Consider the following 22,723-nt stretch of genomic DNA (forward strand, 5'->3'; position numbering starts at 1 on the left):
CATGTAAATACTAGGGACTTCTACCGAAACGTGAAATACCGGTATTTATTTCGGTTTTCGATAATATATCGGTTTCGGTATAGCTTTGATGGCATAATACCGGTTTAAGTCCCTGGTAAATACTAAAACTTAACAAACCGTTTGTTTTTTGTTAGTAATTCCCTGTTTCTTTAATAAATCGTTTGTTTTCATTAAATCAACCTGTCGAATTCACCTATAGTTATTGTTAACCCTTGGAAGACGAACGGTTCGATGGCGTGGATGAGTTTCAACCCCTTCACATCATTTTTTCTAAATACATTTTCAACCAAAGCTCTTTGCGAAGTTCTTTTCTTTTTATTTGAATTAATATAAACAATTACTAATATAAATTAGTTATCAAAAGCTCTTGAGTTGGATCAAGTTCTTGTAAATTCGTGTCAAAACAACCCAGTGATACGAGGGTTAACAACGTATGGCAACAAATGACAATCACTATCTAGTCGCATAAATATATTATTTATTATTCGAACAATATACATACAACGTTACGAGCTGTTGCGTCACTTTACACGGCACTTCGATAATTTTTATAAATTGTTTCGTGTACCAGAACGCGATTACACGTTCCGCTATTTACCATCAGCAGTTTCGATCGAACGGCGTAATACACTCAAGATCACGCTCCCGCAACGAAACAATAGGCGTCACGTGCTGCTAAATTACCGACTATTAGTACGATGGTGTACAGAATAAAATAAATATACTATAAAACCGTCCGATCGACACACCCGTGGTTTTAAAGCTAAACGAATGATATCTCGACGGCCATGGATCCCTGGTTCCCACGGGAGTGTGTCGACGCGACCTTAAACGTTAACGAGTAAGAATACTTGTTCTCGCGTTTGCACGGTCAGGCACGTAGGCAAAACGATAGACAACAGATATCGAGAAATATCGAATTGATCGGTGGCCATGTCTGGTCGTGCAAACAGCAATTTTGGTATACGCGATATGTTGATAACGTTACACATTAAAACGAAGGAAAATCGCATGCAGAATAACATAAAAGATTGCATCCTATAATACGAGAACAATTCTGTCGATTGTTTCCTAACGCTATTTAAATCATCGAAATTGGCTCCGTGACGGCAGTCACTTCCGTTTCGTTTCTACGTATGTAAGGCCAAAATGGTCGCTGCGACTACGATCCCAAGAAGTCAGTGTTTCTTCGGGAAAAGCTCGTCGTACTGTCCAAGAAGGAATCATAAATCAAAACTAACGACCCATTTAAACTAATGAACCGACTTACGTATCGCTTCGAGCTGGTCTCGTCAATCATTTCGTCCCGCGATCTCGTTCCATTAAATTTTACGATCTCCGTGGCAATTATCTGAACGTCGAGATGTTTTCGCGACAAGGATCCTCTTGTTCGCTAGATCCTATCCTAGGTTCACGAACAAACATCTGTTTCGACGTGTACACAACGGATAAAAAAATGTCTTATTAAAAACGAAGAAACTTCACGATGCTGATCAGATGTCGCTTCGCGGTTGTTTGTGGAACGATCGAAATCCTCTTCAGACTTGGCTGGAAGGGGATCGTGATCGTTGCGCGCGATGGGTCGGCGTCCCGTGGATCTTAGACGCTGGTCTCGTCCAAGATCCAACGGAAATTCTAGGTGTTCGTGGTGTCGTAGCTCTTGTACGTGTGGGAGGATCTCTTGTGCCTGACCGTGCAGAATAGGATCATACTAGCCACCTGACCGAACAGCTGAAGGAAAGCGACCACCAGGCCAACGGTCCCGACCACATGGAGCCTGGTGACCAGCCACATTTGAATCGCTGAGACGCAGCCCTCCCTGTACCACAGCTCCTTGTTACGACCGTTCAGATCGAGACGACCGCAGTATCGTTCGCGTTGCATGCAACAGGAGTCGGGCACACGATCCTCCGTTGGCCACGCGTCGATCTGGAACCAGTCGGTGTAGTCCCGTACACCGCAGCAGTGGAACTGAAACAGTCCAGAAGGATTTATCGACTTTCAATGTGGAAACTAAATATCGTAGGGTGAACCACAATAACTTGTTCGTTTGGTGATTATTTTATCCCCTGGCGAGACGTTCTAAACTTTCTGTACACCTTGAATAATGTATTGGGTTGATATAATAGAGTAATGGGTTGAGTGTAGATGTTTATGCAAATTTGTTTTTAAAAAAGAACGAAGTTGGACAGAATTTTATTTTCTGTATTAGGGATTTAATAGGTAGTAATAGGAAATATTGAGATTTTCTTCTTTTTTCCTATTTAATGATATACAACAATTCTTTAAAATCATCTGACAGATGATAGTTACCGACGCAGGCGTTACAGAAATTGTCTTAAATTTCTTGTGTGGAGAAAATTCCCATTATTTGTGCATCAACCCAATACTTCAGAAGAGGTTATAGACTTCTGTAATTAAGAATTTTTTCTTTAATAGCAAATGAATTTAATGGTGTTGTTTCCTGTCCATTTGAAGTAGAGCGTAAAAAAATATGTAACAGAAGATACTTGGAGAGTGATTCATCTTGCACGCTGCATTCAGAATGCAGTCTGCCGGATTAAATGCACTTGTGCAGACGATGAACGAGTGAATGCATAGTTCCCCCAATTACGCAAGCATCCCGATTTAATGCTGAGCATGCATCTGTAATTTATTGTCGCGTGTGCTTTCATTACTATTATTCGCAATCATGACCACGTTGCTGTGGGCGTAAGACAAGAATATTGTCGAGTTACCTGTGTACTTTTGTTTCGAAATGAATGAGAAATATTCAATTACTGCTCGTTGAATGAATGTCCACTAGGTAGTTTGCGGGGACCTTGAGAGAAAATGGTACACACCATCGTGTAGAAAAATTTAGATCGAAGAAATCTTTAACAATGGCTGTACTGAATTACTCTGTCTAAACATAATACCTTAAACCTTTGTGTATGCTTAAAAACTTCCTTTTATGTATTTATATCGTACACGATTGTCTAAATCATTTTTATAAAATTGTTTACTACACGTAATGCGGTTTTAATGGAGCCTGATAGTAGTCTTAATCTAATAAAAAATGTTATGTATCATTTGAGCTTCTAGAAATTCGTTTTTACAACATAAATATCGGCTCCGCGGTTTTTGCCACAAATCCCATGAGCAGGTATTTCAGCATATCATATGTAACATAAATTATAAATCCCGATACAGAAAGTTACGAAAGTATAATACTTCCAACATTTCTTAAGCAATACAAAATACACTTCACTATAAAATATAACAAAGAGTATAAAATTATCTCAATTTTTAGAAAAAATGTATCAATTGCACTACACATGAGTCAATGTCAATATCTACAAGAATGCATATTTTACAAGGTATTTCTAGATGGTACAGACAAAAATGAAAGGTACCAAGAAGGTTAATCCAGTTACCCCACATTCAAAAGACCATTACCTCACTCTGTATATGGTCCCAAATAACAGGAATGGTTCCAGGTTCCTTCGTCAAGTTATAATGCTTCTCAATACCGAAGAGCAGTTCCTCCTTCAAGCTCTTCGCCAGATGTTCCCTGAAGATGAACGCTAAAGTCCCAAGCATGAACTCCGCGAGGAACATCAGCATCACCAGGCCGAAATACTAAAGAGGAAAAACATTTCGATCGGTTCATCGATACTCGAGCGAATATCTGAGATCAGCGCGAAGGTGAACGCGTCACGGGGCTTAAATCGCTACGAACCGTGATCAGCATGCACCTGGATTGAAACCAGGCACCGCAGCATCCGAAGAAGGCGATCACGAAGGTCACGCAACCGGCGGCTAGCAGCAAAGAATCAGCTGATGCGAAACTGTAATACGGCATCAAGGTCGTGTATCCGGAGTACGCCAGTCGTAGCCAGAGGCCTGCACCCAAAATTCCGCAAGCGCATAACTGTAAATGGAAAAGAAAAAATGCACGAGGTCAGAACGGCGTGTGGCCTGGATGCGCCTCGAGCGTGAAGCGTTTGTGTGTGTGTTTTTCGTTGGGCGGTACCGACGACCCGATGGAAACACTGTCAACCAGTCACAGACAGGTGGATTCTTCATTGGTCAACGTACAAATTTGTCCCTGATACCTGATGGCCAGTACAGACGATACGGTTTTGTTTACCGATTTGGTGATTTTGTCGAATTGATGAAAAGTCAGTGTTCATAGTAGAGATCCCTATTTCACGTGTATTTAAATACGGTATTTGTATTTAAAAACAGTCTATATGGAGTCTGCCTGTACGAAACAAAAATTCTCAAGAGAAAAGGCAGTATTAGGTATAAAAATATTTATTTAAAGAAAAAGTAAATGGAACGAATACTCCGCGTAAATCGAGAGACGGGTGTATATTTAAATTCTCGTGTATTAACGTATTTGTATTTTGATTCGTCTTAATTTTTAGGGTACAATTACTAATTTTCGAAAGGAAAATATGATTATACAAAATAGATGCAAAAAAAAGTTTGAAAAGTGAATATCAAGGAATTGCAGAACTCGCAGTGACACATTTAAACATACTGGAAGCATCAGTTGCCTCCAACAGATGCTTTTCAACTGTTGGGAATATAGTCAATTATTACTAGAAAATGTAAATATATTAGTTGATGCCGTATCGAAAGAGATAAAACGTTTGGCTTATATCGAGCACATTGCTTTTCGTTTAAAATAAAAAAACACTCGTCATATTAATAGTGACAATATTATTATGAGACGAATCAGTTCTCTCTCATATTTTCCAATAAACGTAACAAACGAAGTTATTTTGAGGTTATTTTTATAGTAGTTTTCAAAGGTAGATTAAGTTTAAAAATTGGAATTTTGGCCAGTCGTTTGAGACAAATACTCCACCGTACGACATACGAAAATTCCTTTTGAAAAACATGCGGCCGGTTAAGTGATAAGTTGTCATTTGTTTAAGTAGATATTTCTCTGTTACACGTTGACTGCCGCAGTGAAAAAGGTCGTACGTAATCAGACACATTTTAGTTCGACTTTTAAGTCATAAATCGTTGAAAATATATGTGCTTATTTAGTAGACACGGTTTTTAATTATTTTGTCTTCATTTAAATTGTACTGCGATATCAATTTTACGAAAAAAAAAAAAAAAAAAAAGGGGGCAGGTTCTCCTTGACCATTCAGTGCACAGTTACGCGACGAACGATCCGTCCCCGTACCAACGAACGTGTTTGTACTTACTCGGCTTCCGTAAGCGTGGCGATCGGTGTCACGAATTGCGAAAACAGGCGAATCACTCGGGGGGAACTAATTTCCGTGTTATTTACCATTCATCTCTAATTACCACGGGACTTTCGATTCCTGGCGACCCGAATGATTCCACCAGCCAATGTTGAGTACGTACATTGAATTATTTACTTATTTATAGAAAAGGTACAGGACGGGACTAGGATTGCCAATCGTCCAGGATTGGCCCGGATCGTCCAGGAATTGAAGTTGCTGTACAGAATCCAGATTGAATGTCAAAATGTCCCAGAATTCCAGAGAAAACTATCGACCATTATCACCTACACTCCAAAATAGTTAAAATAAAAAAAAACATAATAAACTGTATTATAATTTCGTACATATCTTTTGTACATAAAAAAAATTTCCTCGGAATACTAGGTATGTTATGTTAAGTGGTTTCTCAGTGGAGAATATTGTGAAATTACATATATTTCAGTTTTGGGCAATATGTCCAGGAATTGTCTCAGAAAAAGTTGGCAACCCTAGACGGGACACGCGTCGTCTGACGCCAATGGGTTCCAGGCACGGTGAGAATCTCGATTATTCAGCGTCTGGTACAATGAAAAAGTGGGTCGGGAACGAGAAAGCACAGTCGGCTCGTATTGTAACGCAAATGGCACCGACACGATGGTTTTTCCAGCCGCGGGACTGTCGGGGGTGGGGGACGGGATATGAAACGCGGCTCGATTTACATTTCCACCCGTGTCTTTTCTTGCGGTCGTCGAATATGATTTCAAAGGGAAGTAATCATCTGGGTCGGGGCGAGACTCTGTGTGTTTCTGGGCGAAGCTTAGAGGATATCGGTGAAAAAAAGATTGGAAGGAACATTGACCTTTTCCGGAGATTGTTGCGGTTTAGCAATTTGCCATCGGCGTTGTTGAGAGTTGGTGCGAGGCGCGACATTGCTGGAAGATTAAAGTAATCGTTGAACCGGGCCAGATGTCAGGTTTACGAGTTGTACCGTTCCTTTGTGCGGGGTCGACCTATTTTTCGTGTAGAATCACTAAACTTTCGCTTTGGTATGACAATGTTGACGAGAGGATTTACAGGTGCTGCACTCTGTTTTAATTAGTGCTGGTCTAATACCGATCTAACAGGGGAACTTTGGTACGTTAGTAGAAACATGAGGCAATTTTTTGTTTTCGCTGGTATTTTGTTCTTCGAAATGACGATATTACAGTTTGATTATTTCACTCCTAAGCTGCTTCTATAATATTAAACTTCGTAAACCGCAAACTCAATTTTCTCAATTTAGAAATTAATGGAGGTAGAGCAATTAAGAACTAGATCGACGAAGTGTCCTAGTATTCTGAACAAGGAGTGTATGTCAATCGGATCACCCGGTATACAGGTACTACCAACGATAAATTTGCCAAGTTAGTCACGATAGGAAACGTTTCCAGTCCTCGTCAGGACTGCCACCGGTGGATAAGACAACGGGCAATCAACAACCGGCGACAGAGAGGCCGCGGGCGGAATATTGACCGTAAACGGGCGAACACGTCGAGCACACCGTGAAAATTAGCATCTGTGTAGTAACGAGCGTTATCCAATCCGGTCAAACTAGTTCGAAACAGAGGGGGGAGAAGCGATTTGAGCGTCGGAGCCGGTATCCCCCAGAAGCACCGTGCTCGAGCGACCCAATATCGTGGCGCTTCGTGCACCGGTTTCATCGATGGGGCGATCAACATCACGGCACTATCGACTGAACAGGGGGGCTGAATGAGACCCAACGGTCGCGAATTAAACGATTAAAACGATGCTCGACTTACGCGGCCGATGAAACGAGTACCGTTAAGGATCTCGTCGTGCAACGGCCACTGGAGAACGCGTCGACTCCCTCCGATTAACGAACCGACTGCGTTCGCGCGCGAAATTAAGTACGCAATTTCAGCACGGTATGATAACGGTCGGAACTGACCAAGCGTGCAATTAAGGGCGTAATTAGAGCACCCGGAAAATTGCACCAGGGACATTGACAGGGCCGGTTTTCTGGCGTCGGGTTGGAATTAATTTGGCCCTTTCGATTCTGGTACACCTACTTTCGGTCTGATATCATTTTTAAAACACTGTGGTTTATAATAGTGTTTAATTCATGCAAAGGATTTTTGAGATCTAGATTCCTTGAATGTTAATACTAGTCATTTTTGATTTAGTAGGAATTGCGCCACTCGGATTAGCAGCTCCCTTCTGATGAGGTGTCAACGCATTCACGACTGTTTTTGAAGAATAATACTTTGAGGATTGATGAGGCCATAGCGGCCTGTCATGAGTGGCTGATGTCATATGAGTATTGACTGGTACTTTTCATATGTTCAATGTTATTCACCTTTTTAACAATAACTATATTTTAATAATTCTTGACAAAAACAGCCGATCACTAGTGAAAGTTACTTTGGCAAACTAGCTGGTCGTTATAGTGTGAAGGGAATTGAACTCTTTATATTGTGTTATAATATTGTACAAAGGGTGAGTCTGTTGTAACGTATCTATTAACTGATGGAAAGCAGTTAGCTCGTCCTTTCTTGCAATGGTTATTCATTTTTCTATATCTACAGTTACTTCTATCAAGTCTAGTTATGTTTCAAAGGTTTATTTAATTTCTATCAACTTAGCGCTAATTAATAGATTCAGGTTTGAGAACCAATTTCAATTAGATTAGAGGTGTATGTTCAAATTTTATGTGTTCCAGTGAGGTAACGTTTGTAATCGTCAACGACCATACCTCGCTGACAATACCAGTTCTCGTCCGATCACTGAAGTCAAGCAGCGATGGGCGCGGTTAGTACTTGGATGGGTGACCGCTTGGGAATACCGCGTGTTGTTGGCATCTTTTTTTTTTCTTTCAGCTTTTTCATAAACGGGTAACAAAATACCTGTGCTCATTGACTTCAATTGTTATTAATATTTAAAGATGACTTCATTCTAACGATTTAAAACACTTTTTTTTATGGAAATAAAATATTTTTTCATACTTCGTAGGCAAGCTGGGTCATTTATGTCCAAGACTAATTTTTCTAGTGATTGATGTTTTCAAAGCATCTAAAAAAATTCTGAAATACTCATCGAAATGTCTACTACAATATACAATCGTTCCTTGAGTCAAACGTTTAAAACATTTGTCAATAAAAATAAAAATTCAGAGAGTGTCCAAGAGAACTGGGAAGTCGCTTGTGTATTCAACGACCCACATTGCCTACGGATGATTAAAACCGGCGATTATCGGTGGGTCAATAAAGTTTCAATAGGTCAAAAAATGAATCCCAATGTCATCTCAGTCATCAGAGACATCTCCAACACTCCAGAATTACTATATGTATTCAAATCGATCGCTCTTTCCGTTTGCCCGGTTCAAAGACCGTCCTCGAAGCATGAACACGTGCCGTAGATCATACACCTGTTGTACGACGGCGGAAAGAAAGGAAACAAACGTCCAATGTACCTGTTGAAAGCGTAACCAGGAAAAAGTTCCTCTCGAACGAGCTCGTGCGCGTGTGTACACGAGCGTCTTCGCGGGTACCGTAAGTTCATAGCTCATAGAGCACGGTTCAATGTCCTATTTAAGAGCTCCTCGTGGCGGGGACGGATGATTCCAAGTGGAACAATAAATTCGAGAGACAGAAAGAGAGAGACGAAGCGCGCTGGAATGCACGGAGAATGACAATGCGCGCCGATTTAATCGCACGAGCGCGTGGGCAGGTTTCTACTGCTCTTCTCTGGTTCCTCTGTACGGGACGTGTACTGCAACCATTGGAAAATTAACATGTCGATTGTTTTCGAACGTTCCCGGCCGGTCTCTCCTCGAGAGCGTGACTGTGCTTTATGGGCCTTGGACGCGAGTGTTTTTGATTCGCGAGCACCGTCAGCGGAATCCGCGGAGAATATTTATTTTTAACCGGTTAGAAAGACGCTTTTATGAGCGATGATCGAGTTGATGGGACCGCCTATTGCCGTGAAGTCCGAGTGAATACGAAACGCGAGGAAATAGCTATGAAAAAACGTAACTAATAGTCACAGCGAAGGTTTCAGGGACACACTGTCTATACATAAGAAAGAACATTAGTTTCGTATTCAAAGGCTTGTGCCTCATCGGTGCAGTAATTGCTTTGTATATCATACTTCGTAATACTGTAGTAACTTGGATACTTTTCACTGGGTCGACGTCTAGTTTTAGGGCGAATGTGCGTGAAGAAATAACGAATTGAACGGTTCGTGTTCTTATAACATTATACTTATAAACATTGTACAAATATTTTACACCGAAGGGACCTATAAAGATATTTAAGTAAATAAAAGATCTAATCATGTTTTAGTATGCATTATATATATGCAAATTTGAAGGAAGGAACAATACGTGCATAAATTATGAAACATTCTTCGCAGTAGTGTACAATAATAACTTTCGTCAGGTGTTATATTAGGTGTACCAATCAGTAATTCACTATGGTTACAATACTGGTGTAGCACAATTCAAATTCAGAATATTTTTCTGAATAGACATTCGTACAGACATATATGAATTATTGTGTTCAAATATTCTTTTAGTAAAAATTCCAAATAGATATTTAAAAATCCCTTCTCATATTCATTCAAGAGTCACAATCACACATCAAAGTATTTGATACGTTATTCGTAAACTATAAAGTGTCTATGCAGTAAAATAATTCCAAATCTCGTAATTACTTAATTACGCAAATAACAGTAGAGTTTAAAAGAAAGATAGTACATACCCAAATAAGAACGTTGAGGGAGCAAAAGACGTGCCTGATGCACGTGTATCCTGTGCGGCCCATGGCTCGATTCTTCGCAAGATGCTCACGGCAAAGGGACTGGCACCGTTTCCTAGAACCACAAAGAATCAAATGTCGTAATTCCCCCGAGGGACAGAAGCAGGACTCATAAACAAACATTCCATACAAATTTTAATCGACACACACACATTCATCGATTCGTCAATCTCAATGCTCGTTACTTGTTAATTAACATCCATCCACTTTCCCCGTGTCATCTCATTAAAAAGACGATCGATCAAACGTTTTAACCGTCAACGACACTCGACCATGGCATCATGGGGGATCCACGATCGCGAGTCAACGGGAAACAATTCTCGCGTGTAGACTATTATACGCGAACTGCGCATCGCTTTGAATTACCAGGAAACGCCTTGACCACCAACGAAACCGAATCGAGCAAAAAGAAGGGACGAATGGAGAGGCAAACCAGCAGAAGATGAAGATAAAGCCGGCACGGAACTCACGAGGTTGTTACGAGGAAACGTAACGTGATGGAAGGAAGCACCTGGCTACCGAAGTCCGTAGATGCTTGATCGGAGAGAAAATGGACACAGACCTAGTCTCTTTGACAATCACAGGATTTCTCTACTTTATTGAAATTGCCACTGGTTTAAATATAATCGGAGTAGTCATACATTTTCGGTAGTGCTGGTTTTTTGGATAGGGAGTACAGTCATGGGGCATAGTTCGAATATCACATAGTCACTATTTAGAGGCTGTCTTATCAATGGAACAGAGGTAATCGGTAATTGTTTGCTTGAAACATACAGTGAGCTGTTTTGGTCGTTACAAGATACACGACGCCCAATTACGTCTTCCGCTTTGATCACGGGCTGCCTCGCGAAAATCTCCTTGAGAACACGTTTAAGAGGTTATGCTAGTGCGACGGCTATATAATAAGGCAATTTTTGGGAATTTTTTAAAGAAAAACTATTGAACTTATCAATTTGAATAATATATATATTTACTAAATAATATTTGTAAAGTATGCTATATTTTTATAAAGTAAAAACAATGTATTTTTTAAAAGTTACAGTTCGTTGTGAAAATTCCATTCCATGGCGGCCATAGTATAGACTCTTGTGGTTGTGCGAAATAAAAAAAACAAATATTTTCTTAATTTGTATATGTGTGGCTATAGCCCGTACCAGAATACTTTAAAAAATTTGAGAAATAAAAAATGGCGTCTTCCCAAACAAAAGGTTTATAATATATCGAAAATATATTATAATATTTAAAATGTATCGATATATTTTAAATATATCGAAAAACTCGTGGTACGGCCCAGAATGACACATCTGATGAACAGATATGCCAAGTTTGAACTAAATCGATCAATTAATTTTTAAGCTATCATAGCCGCCGATTAAGAAAAAGTAGCTGCGAGAAAAACGCGATCAAACTTTCAAGTACTGTTTTAGAGCATAAAAAGAGAAACGTTTCATACTTACAGCTAATCACCTTTTCCGGGCCATATAAAACATCTTCCTCTTCCTCAAAAAAATGTTGCAAATTACAAAAAAGAAAAATCCGATTTTCTGAAACCATCACACTAGCATAGCCCCTTCATCCATTCCCGTGGATCGTTACCACTAATTCAAAATGAGTACAATAAACACACATAACTATCAGTCTCAAAGAAGACAAAGCTTACGGTCATGTTTTCAGCGACGGTTCACCCACCATTCTTGTTTGCACGAAACAACGCCAGATACACGAAACGTAACAGAACGCGAGCCGATTTTACCGGTTGACTGATCGACCGATCTCGGAGAGATGCCTCGTCGAGGGATCCGTTCCGGTGTGGTTCGGAACCGGGTTCGACGCAATCGACTGGTGGTCCCCTTCTGGGCCTTCTAGGTCCCCTAACGGGACACCCTGCCGACAGCAGAGAGGCCTCTTACCTATACACGATCCCGATCACGAATCGCGTGGGTCCGCTACGAAGGTGGTGGGCATCGCCTACGGAAAGGTGTGCCTCGCGCGAAGACGTCACTTTCCTACGAACGCCCGCTGCGAAACGAGAGAGACGTCAAGGCCGCCGGAAATCTGCGAGCCTGTTTTCTTACCCGCGAATGAATTCCGATTTATCCGACCGTCTATGCGGAGGAATCTGCATTTGACCTCTGGATCGGAGATTCTTGAAAATTATTCGTTTCCGAGGGCTAGAATCTTTCCATTCTTCTAAGTTGTCCGCGTCAGCGTTCGTTTCGGAATGTCACCGGTATTTTCCATTGGTTCTTTTTATTTTGAACTCTCGAGCGCTAAATCTACGGTTTTGATGGTCAGTTTGTATTGTATACTTGTCACTTTTATGTAATATTAATGTGATTTTTGTAGTTTTGGGTAATGTCAAGGTGAAACATGCAGTAAAATTAATAGTTTTGAATTTTTTTAAGGTAATCTAAGAATGTAGAAAATTTTAATAATATGTACAAGGTTTTAACACTGGAACTAGCGACGATAAATGTGTATCTATTTCCATGGATCGGTAAACGTGACAAACTTTTGAAAATTTTTCAATTAACTGATTTCTTCAGTTTTATATCGTAAAAAAAATTGTAAAAGAACCAAGAAAATGTGTCCAACATTTTGACCATCGTTATAAGAATGTACTGATCAGTCACTTTTTACTTGTTTGGTAGTTTCTATGTAGCGTTAATAAGTTCTTAACTATTCTAACTCCATTTTTAAAAAAAATTTATTTAATCAATCTACATGCGTCTTATTGGTCCAAAGGATACAAATTCACTATAATATAAAAAAACTTGAACCTAGAAAACAACAAATATATTCTTCTAACTTCAAACTTCGAGCCATTAAAAGACTTTTATTTCTTAATAACTATCTCTAAATACCAACAATTAAAAATTTCTATTAATAAAAAAAAGGTTTTCTTCTACACCGTTTATTTATTTTGCCATATGGCATCACCAGTAATCCATTGGTAGCACAATTTCGATCGCGCCGTGTACATAAATTCAGGATTAAGCCATTCAAGCTTTATCGTATCCACACAAACCACGCGCGATACCATCGCTGTCACTTGAAACACAGTATAAACATCGCCGTTGTGTGTTCGGAATCGTGGAATCGTGGAACAGTGTTTTCCCTCGTCGTCTCGCGTTCTGTCCGCGGAAACGTGGCGAATCTTTTAGAATTGCAATTGCTGGATCGAGAATTCCGTGGTGACCACGGTCACGATATCGGAAACTCGGATCTCAGGAACCGATGTCCGCGTGCTCGACAGATTTTTTCACGATGCATTAAACATCTCCATGGTTCACGCGCGCGTGTAAATAATGGATCTTGCGTCGACCCCGTTGAATAAAAGATCCACGGCGCGGTTTTACTCTCGCGACGACGCGGGATCGTTCTCATTAAGAGCTGGATCTCTTTCCAGCTCGCCCAGATCGCGCGGGTGGTAATTAAGATCGACGATTTCACTAAATTATGTACGTTTCTCCCAGGCGTTTTTCAGCAACCGAGTAAGGACACCGGAGATTATCAGACTCTCTGATCTGCGAAAGGAAGCGTGTTTGTCGTCTACTCGCGCGTGACATGGAACGATTTTTTTTACCACGAGCTTCGTCGAACCAGAGGTCACCAGACGACACTGTCTTCTAAATAGGTTGGACGCGCTCGATGGAGGCGCGAACACAAATTTCTTTGCACAGGTGAAGCGACGCCGACGCGGTCGGAACGAAGATCGCGGCAAGGTTATCGCGTGCTGTCGACCGTAACACTGACAGGGGAACTTCGGTACTCGGGAAATTATGTTTTTCTTTCTTGAAACTGCGCAGGTTTCTAGGGGACTTGAATAGAAGCATTGGGTGATTTTTCGTTTTTGTTTGTATTCGATTTTTCAGGGGGGAACCACCCCTTACATGTTAACACGTGTTTTCCTGGTTTTCTGTGTATCTTGAAAATTTTAGTGGATTTCAAAAAATTGTTGGAATGAACATTTTATGGGTCTTTGTGCTTTATATAACTATGCAAAACAATTGTTGAAAATTTGTTTAAGAAACAACATTTTTATAAATTACAATACACAAGTTTTATAGAGCATAAAAAGCCATTAAATTTTCATTGCAATCATTTTTTGACATCCACTAAAATTTTCAAGGTATACAGAAAAAGAGGAAAACATATGTTAACATTTAAGGGGTGCTTTTGCCCTGAAGAATCGAATATCAGCAAAAATGAAAAATTGTCTATTGCTTCTGTTGAGGTTCCCTACAAATTTGCGAAGTTTAGAAACAGTCGGAATTTTCGGAATAACGATGTTTCCTTGTGAGTTACAACTGTTCAACGAGTCACATTTTCACACGATTTTGAAACAAGTAAAACGTCACGGAGAAACGGCGACAAGGACGTAGGGAAATCTTGTCGCTTGATATGTGACAAATTGTTTGCGAAATATTTTTTACAAGTCGAATGAGAAACTTTTGATTTATATTTACTGAAGACGTGATGTATACGATCAGATATTTTGTGTCTCTTATTGTTATCGTCAGTGACGTATCTGGTTGAATTACTATTCGTAATACCGACGGTTCCGAAAATTGCAGACGACGGCTGGATCCAATTAGATTCAACTAATTCCACTTGTACAAAAATTGTAATTCTGACCATTCATCTGTGGGACGAATTTCAATTACTTTTTTAAATTTCTAAGTCCAATTCAAATCAAGAATTCAACTAATTTCACTTCTACAAAAATTGTAATTGTCACCATTCATCTCTAGGACGACCAATTTCAATTACTGTTTTAAATTTCTAAGTCCAATTCAAATCAAATAAAAAAATGAAGTTTAGAAAGTATCTTTCAAAATTCATCTAAATACTATTTTCACGCACCTCATATTTCCAGGCAAACTCATTCATTCACAATACTAGACTACCAGCTCTTCCTTTCCGATAATTGAGTGAAAGTGATCATTTTGCCAACAAAGACACACGTGAGAATCGGTTTACGGGTTCACCAGGAATTTTTACCGCGATGATTTATTCCCCACCGCGATCCCAGTGTCGTTATCAGGATTGAATAATATTGATTCGCCTTATCACGGAACAGAGCACGGTCTCACGCGTAACGCAACCAGGGATATCATGACTCCTGGTGCCACTTGTTGCAAACGGAGCTCGTTAAACAAACTCGAACGAAGAACGTGCTCGCCACTGCTTCGTGCCGTGCAGAAAATGTTGTTCGTCTTTCCGACAAATAAATTTCGTATCGCGACCAACATCCACGATAATGGAACGGAGGAACGTGCCAGCGGTTGGAATTGGACTGTCGACCCTTACTGTTACGAAATCGACGCGTCGAATTCGATTTCACGACACTTTAACCGTGAATTACCATGCGGAATTCTGCTGAGTTTACCTGGGCCGTGCGCGGTTTACTTCGATTTCTGTTTGCTTCGCCGGTAGAAATGGGTTCTTCGATTCATTTTTCTTTTCCATGTCTTTCATCGTTAGAGAATATTGTAGATTCAAAAATGACAGTTATTTATAAAGATCTTAATGTATGGGTAATTTTGTGTTTAAAAAAAGTCGCACATGAACACACCAGACATATTGCTCCTTCCTTTTTAAACGTAATTAAACGTGCTATCGTAGATAAGTAATATTACTCGTGACATTTTATTTTTAACTTAAAGGCAACGTGAACTCGGCCAACGATTGCCGTTGTATCGAATCGGAACAGTTATCAAAACGAATAATCAACGAGAATATCACGCGAAACTACGGAAGCGGTTATTAGTAATCGAGTTTTACATCCTTATTATATGTATACACAGATTGTAATTGCTGACCTGGTTTATAACTGTGTTCGTAGTAAATCATCGACGAACACTCATCAATGATTTACTGTATTTTGATTGTGAAACACTTTTGTAACTAACAATTATTTCTGAATTCTTGACTTCAAGATGAAAGATACAATAAATCCTCAATGAGTGTTCGAAGGCTCCTCGACACTGACAAGGAGAGGTCCCAAAGTGTAAAGCTGACTTTTCAATGAGGTTCAGCACAGTGATAGAGCTTGGAATTCTCAAGCCAGTAATATTTCTTTCAGCTGCATAAGGCCATTAGTTTATGAAATATTTAATGTTCAGTGCCGTGGAGACTTTGGACACTCATCGATGATTCACTGTATGTGAACCAGGCGTTGCCATTGGTGCCAAATCCGTCAGGGATTCGCGTAGCAGGGTTAAACGTACCTGAAATCAATTCGTTGCGAGCGAAATGGAACCGCAAATGCGGCGGCTAATGAACGGCGAAGAGAGTGCGAGGGGGCGTAGTAACGGTCCCCGTTGCCACGACTTCCTGCCAATTGCGGGCAATTTGTGATCATCTATGATCCCCCCACTCGTCGTCGCCGCGACGGGGCTAACGGTGTGGACGGTGCTTAAGCGTAAGAGTTAACGCGGCACGATTCTCTCTGTTCTCTTTCGTCCCCTACTGCACACGAATCGTGCTCTTCTTTCTCGCTTTATGATACATACGTGCCATCGGCGGCCTGCGCGCATTAACGCGTCCTACGCGCTTAACTTCCCACGTGACGTAACCGAGGAAAGGAGCGACAGGCACGCAGAGTACATATATATTGGCCATTAGATCCTTCAGGGTAATTTCCACGATCGAAACATTCCACGCATGGGAATCCGTGATTTTCCGTCGTGTCTCGAGAGAGAGGGCGATCGAAAAATCTTTGGTCGATCGAGTAATTGTCACTCCGAAAATCTGTTGTAACCCTTTAACACCAAAATCCTTAAATACTTGTTTTAAAATTATGAGACTTACGTATATGTTGTATTTTGGTATTTCGAAGTTGAAAATATTCACATTAAATAGAACTATTGTCTTTAATTTTGTTTTTTTTTTATTTATTTTTGGAGGGAATACTTCAATTCCTCGATTGAAAATGTGGAGATCTACTGAGTGTATATCCTTGAAAAATTTGTATCATCTAGGATTTACACCGTCATTTAGTTCAAGCCTTGTTTTTGAGCTTTATTTATTAACAATTATCACGAAAGTCCGAGTTAATACGGCGGTCTGAAATAAATTACTGATTCTTTATAGCAATTAAACCTCTTCCGTTATAAATATTCACTACGTTTCTAACCGTGTTTTTATTCCACCTCCTTGCGTTAACGGGTATTTCGAAGAGAAATGAATAAAGGAATCGACGTAAGACCTACCACAAAGTCGGTTAATACATGTACATACCTCAATAAATAACTCCACGTTAACAAACTGTTTAAGAACACCTAATTAAAAGATACGAAAACTTTTCCCAATTTCGTGCAGACACTCATCAGTTACCTACACAATGCTCTTGCGTGAGACAATAAGAAAACTTGCAGCGTGGGTAAATACGTTAATAAACGCAGTAGGTTACCTACATTTTCTCACTTCGTTATACATTCTCATTATAGCATTTGTTTAGCCCTTAACTACGGATATATATTCATAAAACTGGCCGTCCAAACGTAAAAAGTAGGTACAGTAAATCCTCGATGAGTGTTCGAAGGCTCATCAGCAATGAACATTAAATAGTTTACAAACTAATGGCCATATACGGCTGAAACAAATTACCATTGGCTTCAGAATTATAAGCTCCTGCACTGTGCTAAACCTCAATAAAAAGTCAACGTTAAACCTAGGGACTTTTATCAATGTCAAGAAGCCTTCAAACACTCATCAAGAATTTATTGTAGTTCTCTCCATTTAAGACCTCACTCTAAGAATACATATTACTTCATCTAACATAAACAAATTAAACGATTAAGACAAACAAATAATAACTATAGCCTCAAACAATATTTAAACAGCATCAATGGAGTCATCAATAAACGATCCAGCATCACAGCATATCTTAAAATCGACGACAATCGTGTTTCGCAAAATTTTCATTTCGTCGTCCATTGACAACAGCCCTGCTTAATGGGTTAAAACGAAATTTCTGTAGCTGTTCAGCGGATCTCCAGAATCCTTCAACAGCAATCTCAATCGCGACGGACAGTCCCCGGCGTAATCATCGAATTGTCCGCGCGATCATTCCAAGGGGATCGACGGTGTAGTACATCAATTACGGCAGGCAAAAGGATCTGACCGAGGGCACCGGGAACCACAGCGTCATAATTCCTAATTTATTACAATGCGCTCGTTAATCGTGAGACGATATGCGGCCCCGTGTACTTATCCACCCACCCACGTGACGGCACGGTGGTAACGAACAAAGGGCCACGCACGTTTATAGGCGCCGTCCACGTTTCATATCTCTTAATCCCTCGCGACGTATACGTGATCGGCGTCTCGATCACGGGATTACGAGAAGAACGCGTGACGGACATTTTTTTTCCGTGCCTCCATCGGAAAGGGTTTTCGATCTGGAATCTTTTCAAACCACACGTAGACAGAGAAAAAGAAAGAGACAGAAATTCTGAGGAGATTATGTCGATTTTGCATAAGGACGATTGGATCTGTTTATTAACACTAGATTAACGGACATTTCTTATGTAAAACTACAGATGTTCTTTAAAAAAAATTTATTTTATTTAATACTCAATTTACGATATCGTCGAATTGATGCGTATCCGTAGAGATAGGTATACCATATAGAGAATTTCGCGTCCCGTAAACCTAGTGTTACCCTATGAGAGATGAGTAAACTCATTATCTAGATAAAAAGTTTCGAATAACGAATGAAAGATAAAAAAAATATTTCGTCACTTTTAATTATTTAAACGTGAAAATTTCAATTTTCATAATAAAATAATACTTCTGTATGAATGAATCGACATTTGTCGAACAATTATTTAATCTCATTAACTGTTTAAAGTTTAGGACGACGCCCTTATATACTGTTGCTTTTCACTGTGTTTTATTCGAATCAAATTCTGCCCAACTCTGTAACCTATGCAGTTCTTCCCATAGGTATGTTTCACTACTGGAATATCTCGATCGTTCACCATGGCAGAAGAAATTTCTCACGAACACGAAAGAAAGTGGAAGCTGGCAGAAGGTATCTTACGGAAAAATTCTACCGACGATTGTTCCCGCGAAGAGAAACATGGGAAGAGAAATCGACGTTCGGCCGGTTCGCACGATCGATTTCCTCGATGTCGCGATCCCGCGCGCGGATTATCGAAGCGACCCGCTGCGACATTTAATTAACGTTCCTAATCCATCGGCGAGGGGAGGATTACGGTCCTTGATCTAGAAACCTGTTCTAATAGACGGTCATTAAAACGCCTGCTTCCGAACACGGAGAGATATAATACTAGCACACATGCACTTACAGGTGAGCTCTTTTAACCCTTTCGATACTATGAACGACTATAGTCGCTCGCCACGAAGTAATTGCTCTGTACATTGAACCGTTCTTAAACTGTTAAAATAGATTTAATATGAAATTTGATTGTGTTTGTATTTTTAGTGAACGTTTCGTTTTATTATGAAAAGACTATTTAAAATTTGTTCGGCTTCAGTTATATTTTAGTGCAACTCTTTGAAACGAAATTCGAGGGAAAAAAGTAGACTTTTCCCTATTCTAAAGGGGAAAAATTTGAATTTGATTCCCCTTTTCCCATCCTAGAGGAGAAAATAATATTATGAAAATTACCATAAGATAAATTTTGCACCCCTCCTCCGACTGATATCCTGACTACGCTCATGACACTAGTGATTCGCGAATTTTGTAATCTTGAACAAGTATGTAAACTGCCAATTCTCTAGTCGCAGACAATCTGAAAATCGAATTCCGTGACTTTTGTTTATTTCTGCGAGACATGATATTATCACGTTTTGATAATGTAACAGAAAAGTAAACAGTTATCTACGTATGAAGGGTTACAAAGTAACTTCCGAGTCCAACAAGGATCTTCTATTTATAAATGCTAATTGAATTCGGTTTTGCATTCAACACATCTGTCCCCATGCTATTTTGTTCTCGCGGAATTTTTCTTAATAACAGTATGGTGAATTATTTCTGAGTACATTCGATAACTTATATGTTCTCTTATCTTTTCTGTTAATAATAAACTGCAGAAAATTCACTGTAGTAGCAATTTTAATCAAGTTTAACGAGGTCTTTGTTTTATATGGAACCCTGTAAAACCATCAATGACATAACATCCACAATCTATATTGTTGTTTATTATACAGATTCTTCTGCAGCATAAGCATTTCATTAACCACGTTACGTGCATGACAACCACAGCATTAGTCACCGCTGACAGTCGTGACGAAAAACATAAATAATATACATTTACTGCAGTTTTTTTTTTCAGTTCACAAAGCGCGTGCGTAACGTCAGAAATCACCGAGATCTATTATTTATTGTGCCTGCATAAAATTACAAAATCACCGTGCACACGAAACAAAGCAGAATCAGAAGATGAGTCCGTAGAAGGCCAAATCGCTGCTGAACGCAACCGCAATCGTGTTCGCGGGCGATTGTTTCTCATGGGAAACGAAGCTGCAACGAGATCGGTGTCGTTGAACAATTCGTATTAGCTTGATTATGAGATTCGTTCATAATCATTATTATGTAATGCTAGGGACTCGATTGCGTTGCGTAACCGGTCCCACGTACGAAACTGTGCGACCTGAATGCATCGAAAGTCCAGGCTTCTGTACGGGACATCTTGAAAAAAAAGGAGAAGAATTGCCAGCAAACAAACCGGTCGGTTTTTCGGAACAAATTGTTGCGCGCGGGAAGTGCGTGTGGGCTGACGTAACGATTTAGATCGTTAGGCCTCGGTACTCCGCTGGCTGCGGATTAATTTCTTCCCGGGGTCGGTACAGAAGCGTTTCGTCGAGGTTAACGAGGTCTAGCAGTGCACGCGACAAAATTACTGGAGCCTCGACGAAGATGATTTCCTGCTGGGATCTAGATAACGCGAAGAATTTCGCGACGAACCGGTTGCAGATTGAAACTTTGATGTTGGGATGAAAAATCGTATGATAAATAATGTTTTGCGTCGATAATAATGTACCAAATTAATGGAGTCTCGAAGAAGATGATTTCCTGCTGGGATTAAGATAAGACGAAAAATTTTGCGACGAACGTCAAAAAAAAAACAATAAAGTGTCTTGACAATTGTTAACAAGTTGTTTAATAGTTTGAAGTGGGAATTTGCCAATCTTCCATGTATTTTCTCTCGTTGAAAGGGAGAATAGATTACGAAGAGTTAAGTAACTATAGGATGAATGTAATTGAATGAAATATTAATTAGTATTTTAATGACTTTCAATATAGACTTGCTTTCTGTTGATCTACTGAAATCATTCGCTGAGGTTATCAGCTTCTGCTTTATTTCTTTTATCGTTAACAATTCTGCGAATATATATATTTGCATAAACATTTGTAGTCTAAGTACCAACCACTTCTCCGATATCGCCTATTTATCATTCAATAATATACAATAAAATATAGAAATGTTAAAAGCATACTAAAAATGCCGAGGAAGGAATAATGTCTTTCAGTCTTCGAATAACAGTAAATGTATTCAAACATAAAAGAAAGTATCTCACTATATAGCAGCGTGCAAAAACTTTACCATTGCAAAATGTTCTATTTAATTTATGAAACGTAAAGGGAAACAAGCAAGAACAAGTTGAAGCATTATCGAAGCGTATTTCCACGAGCAGCCTAAACTACGAATATAAATTAATAAGTTTCACCATTTTCCAGGAGCAATACGACGTTAAACAATAGCGAATCTATCCGCGTAGGTATTTTCCCGACGCAATTGCGTAATTTCACCCATGTTTATTGCACAGAGGACGCGTTTCACACAGGCATCGGTGGATGCTAATTCGCCTCCGTGTCGTGACATCGATTTCATACAGCGACCGGAAATATTCTTCAGTTTTAACGTAACGCACTTGTGTCAATCAAACCGCGTAACAGATGAAGAATAAAAAAAACGTACGTGCATACATAACGACGATCTTCCTAATAATCGTCGGACAGCTGATGATTATTCATCGACCGGCATGTTTTCGATTAATTTACGCCTGCCACGCGGAATTCTGAAAAACGATCCGTCAGCGCCTCGCGCGTCAACTTTGCTGATACACTCGTGAACGAAACACCGCGATATTTACAAGAATCCGATCGGTCCGATGGAAATAGTTCATAAAGCACCACAGCTCGGCCAGTTCATTGATCGATTCAAAGAGATGCAAGACTATTCATCGAAGTGCGGAAAAAATTCAAAGAGCCGCCGAAGCAGAGCGAGAACAGCCGGAAGATACGATTTTTTTAAAAGACTTTCTGTTTGTCACTTACAAGTGGGATGCTGGTGAGAACAACGGTCCAGGGTACGGTCGACGGGAGCTGTCGAGAGCTCTTCAACACTGAACGGGCCACGAAATTTCATGGAAATCGCGAAGTCAAAGGTCGGGGTACCGCGTTCGCAACAGGTCTCGTGCTCCCGGATCGACTGCCGCGGGAGGAACGCGGTTGCAGAGACCCCGCGCTCGTACATCCGTTCTCCATCGGTCACCGTTGCGAACGAACCTCGCCATCTGACGGGATTCGTGGGAATTCAACGGCGCGATGAAATTCGCGGCGTGACAGATTCTACCCTTGCGAACAAACTGGACTTCTACCAGAAACAAGATATAAGAATA

The 22,723-nt window shown here is 40.0% G+C and overlaps 1 protein-coding gene across 1 annotated transcript; it reads right to left on the reverse strand.

Moving 5' to 3' along the window:
- Nucleotides 1-487: 487 nt before the first annotated feature.
- LOC107188093 (tetraspanin-9) lies at nucleotides 488-22,521 on the reverse strand. The gene is made up of 5 exons (XM_015576343.1): nucleotides 22,380-22,521; nucleotides 10,007-10,118; nucleotides 3,743-3,934; nucleotides 3,460-3,642; nucleotides 488-1,992 (listed from the first exon to the last, which is right to left on the reverse strand). The coding sequence occupies exons 2-5, from the start codon at nucleotides 10,067-10,069 to the stop codon at nucleotides 1,657-1,659; spliced, it is 774 nt and encodes a 257-aa protein (XP_015431829.1). The 5' UTR covers nucleotides 10,070-10,118; nucleotides 22,380-22,521; the 3' UTR covers nucleotides 488-1,656.
- Between the last annotated feature and the right edge of the window lie 202 nt (nucleotides 22,522-22,723).

This window comes from Dufourea novaeangliae, unplaced genomic scaffold, assembly GCF_001272555.1.
Source record: "Dufourea novaeangliae isolate 0120121106 unplaced genomic scaffold, ASM127255v1 scaffold16, whole genome shotgun sequence".
In the NCBI taxonomy this organism is placed as follows: Eukaryota; Metazoa; Arthropoda; class Insecta; order Hymenoptera; family Halictidae; genus Dufourea; species Dufourea novaeangliae.

Bases quoted from the DNA above. Each gene is read 5' to 3' on its own strand.
- LOC107188093 (XM_015576343.1), bottom strand. From the start codon at position 10,069: ATGGGCCGCACAGGATACACGTGCATCAGGCACGTCTTTTGCTCCCTC. The intron at 3,643-3,742 runs GTTCGTAGCGAT...TTTCCTCTTTAG, and splicing joins CCAGGTGCATGCTGATCACG to TATTTCGGCCTGGTGATGCT. The intron at 1,993-3,459 runs GTAATGGTCTTT...GGACTGTTTCAG, and splicing joins GGGACCATATACAGAGTGAG to TTCCACTGCTGCGGTGTACG.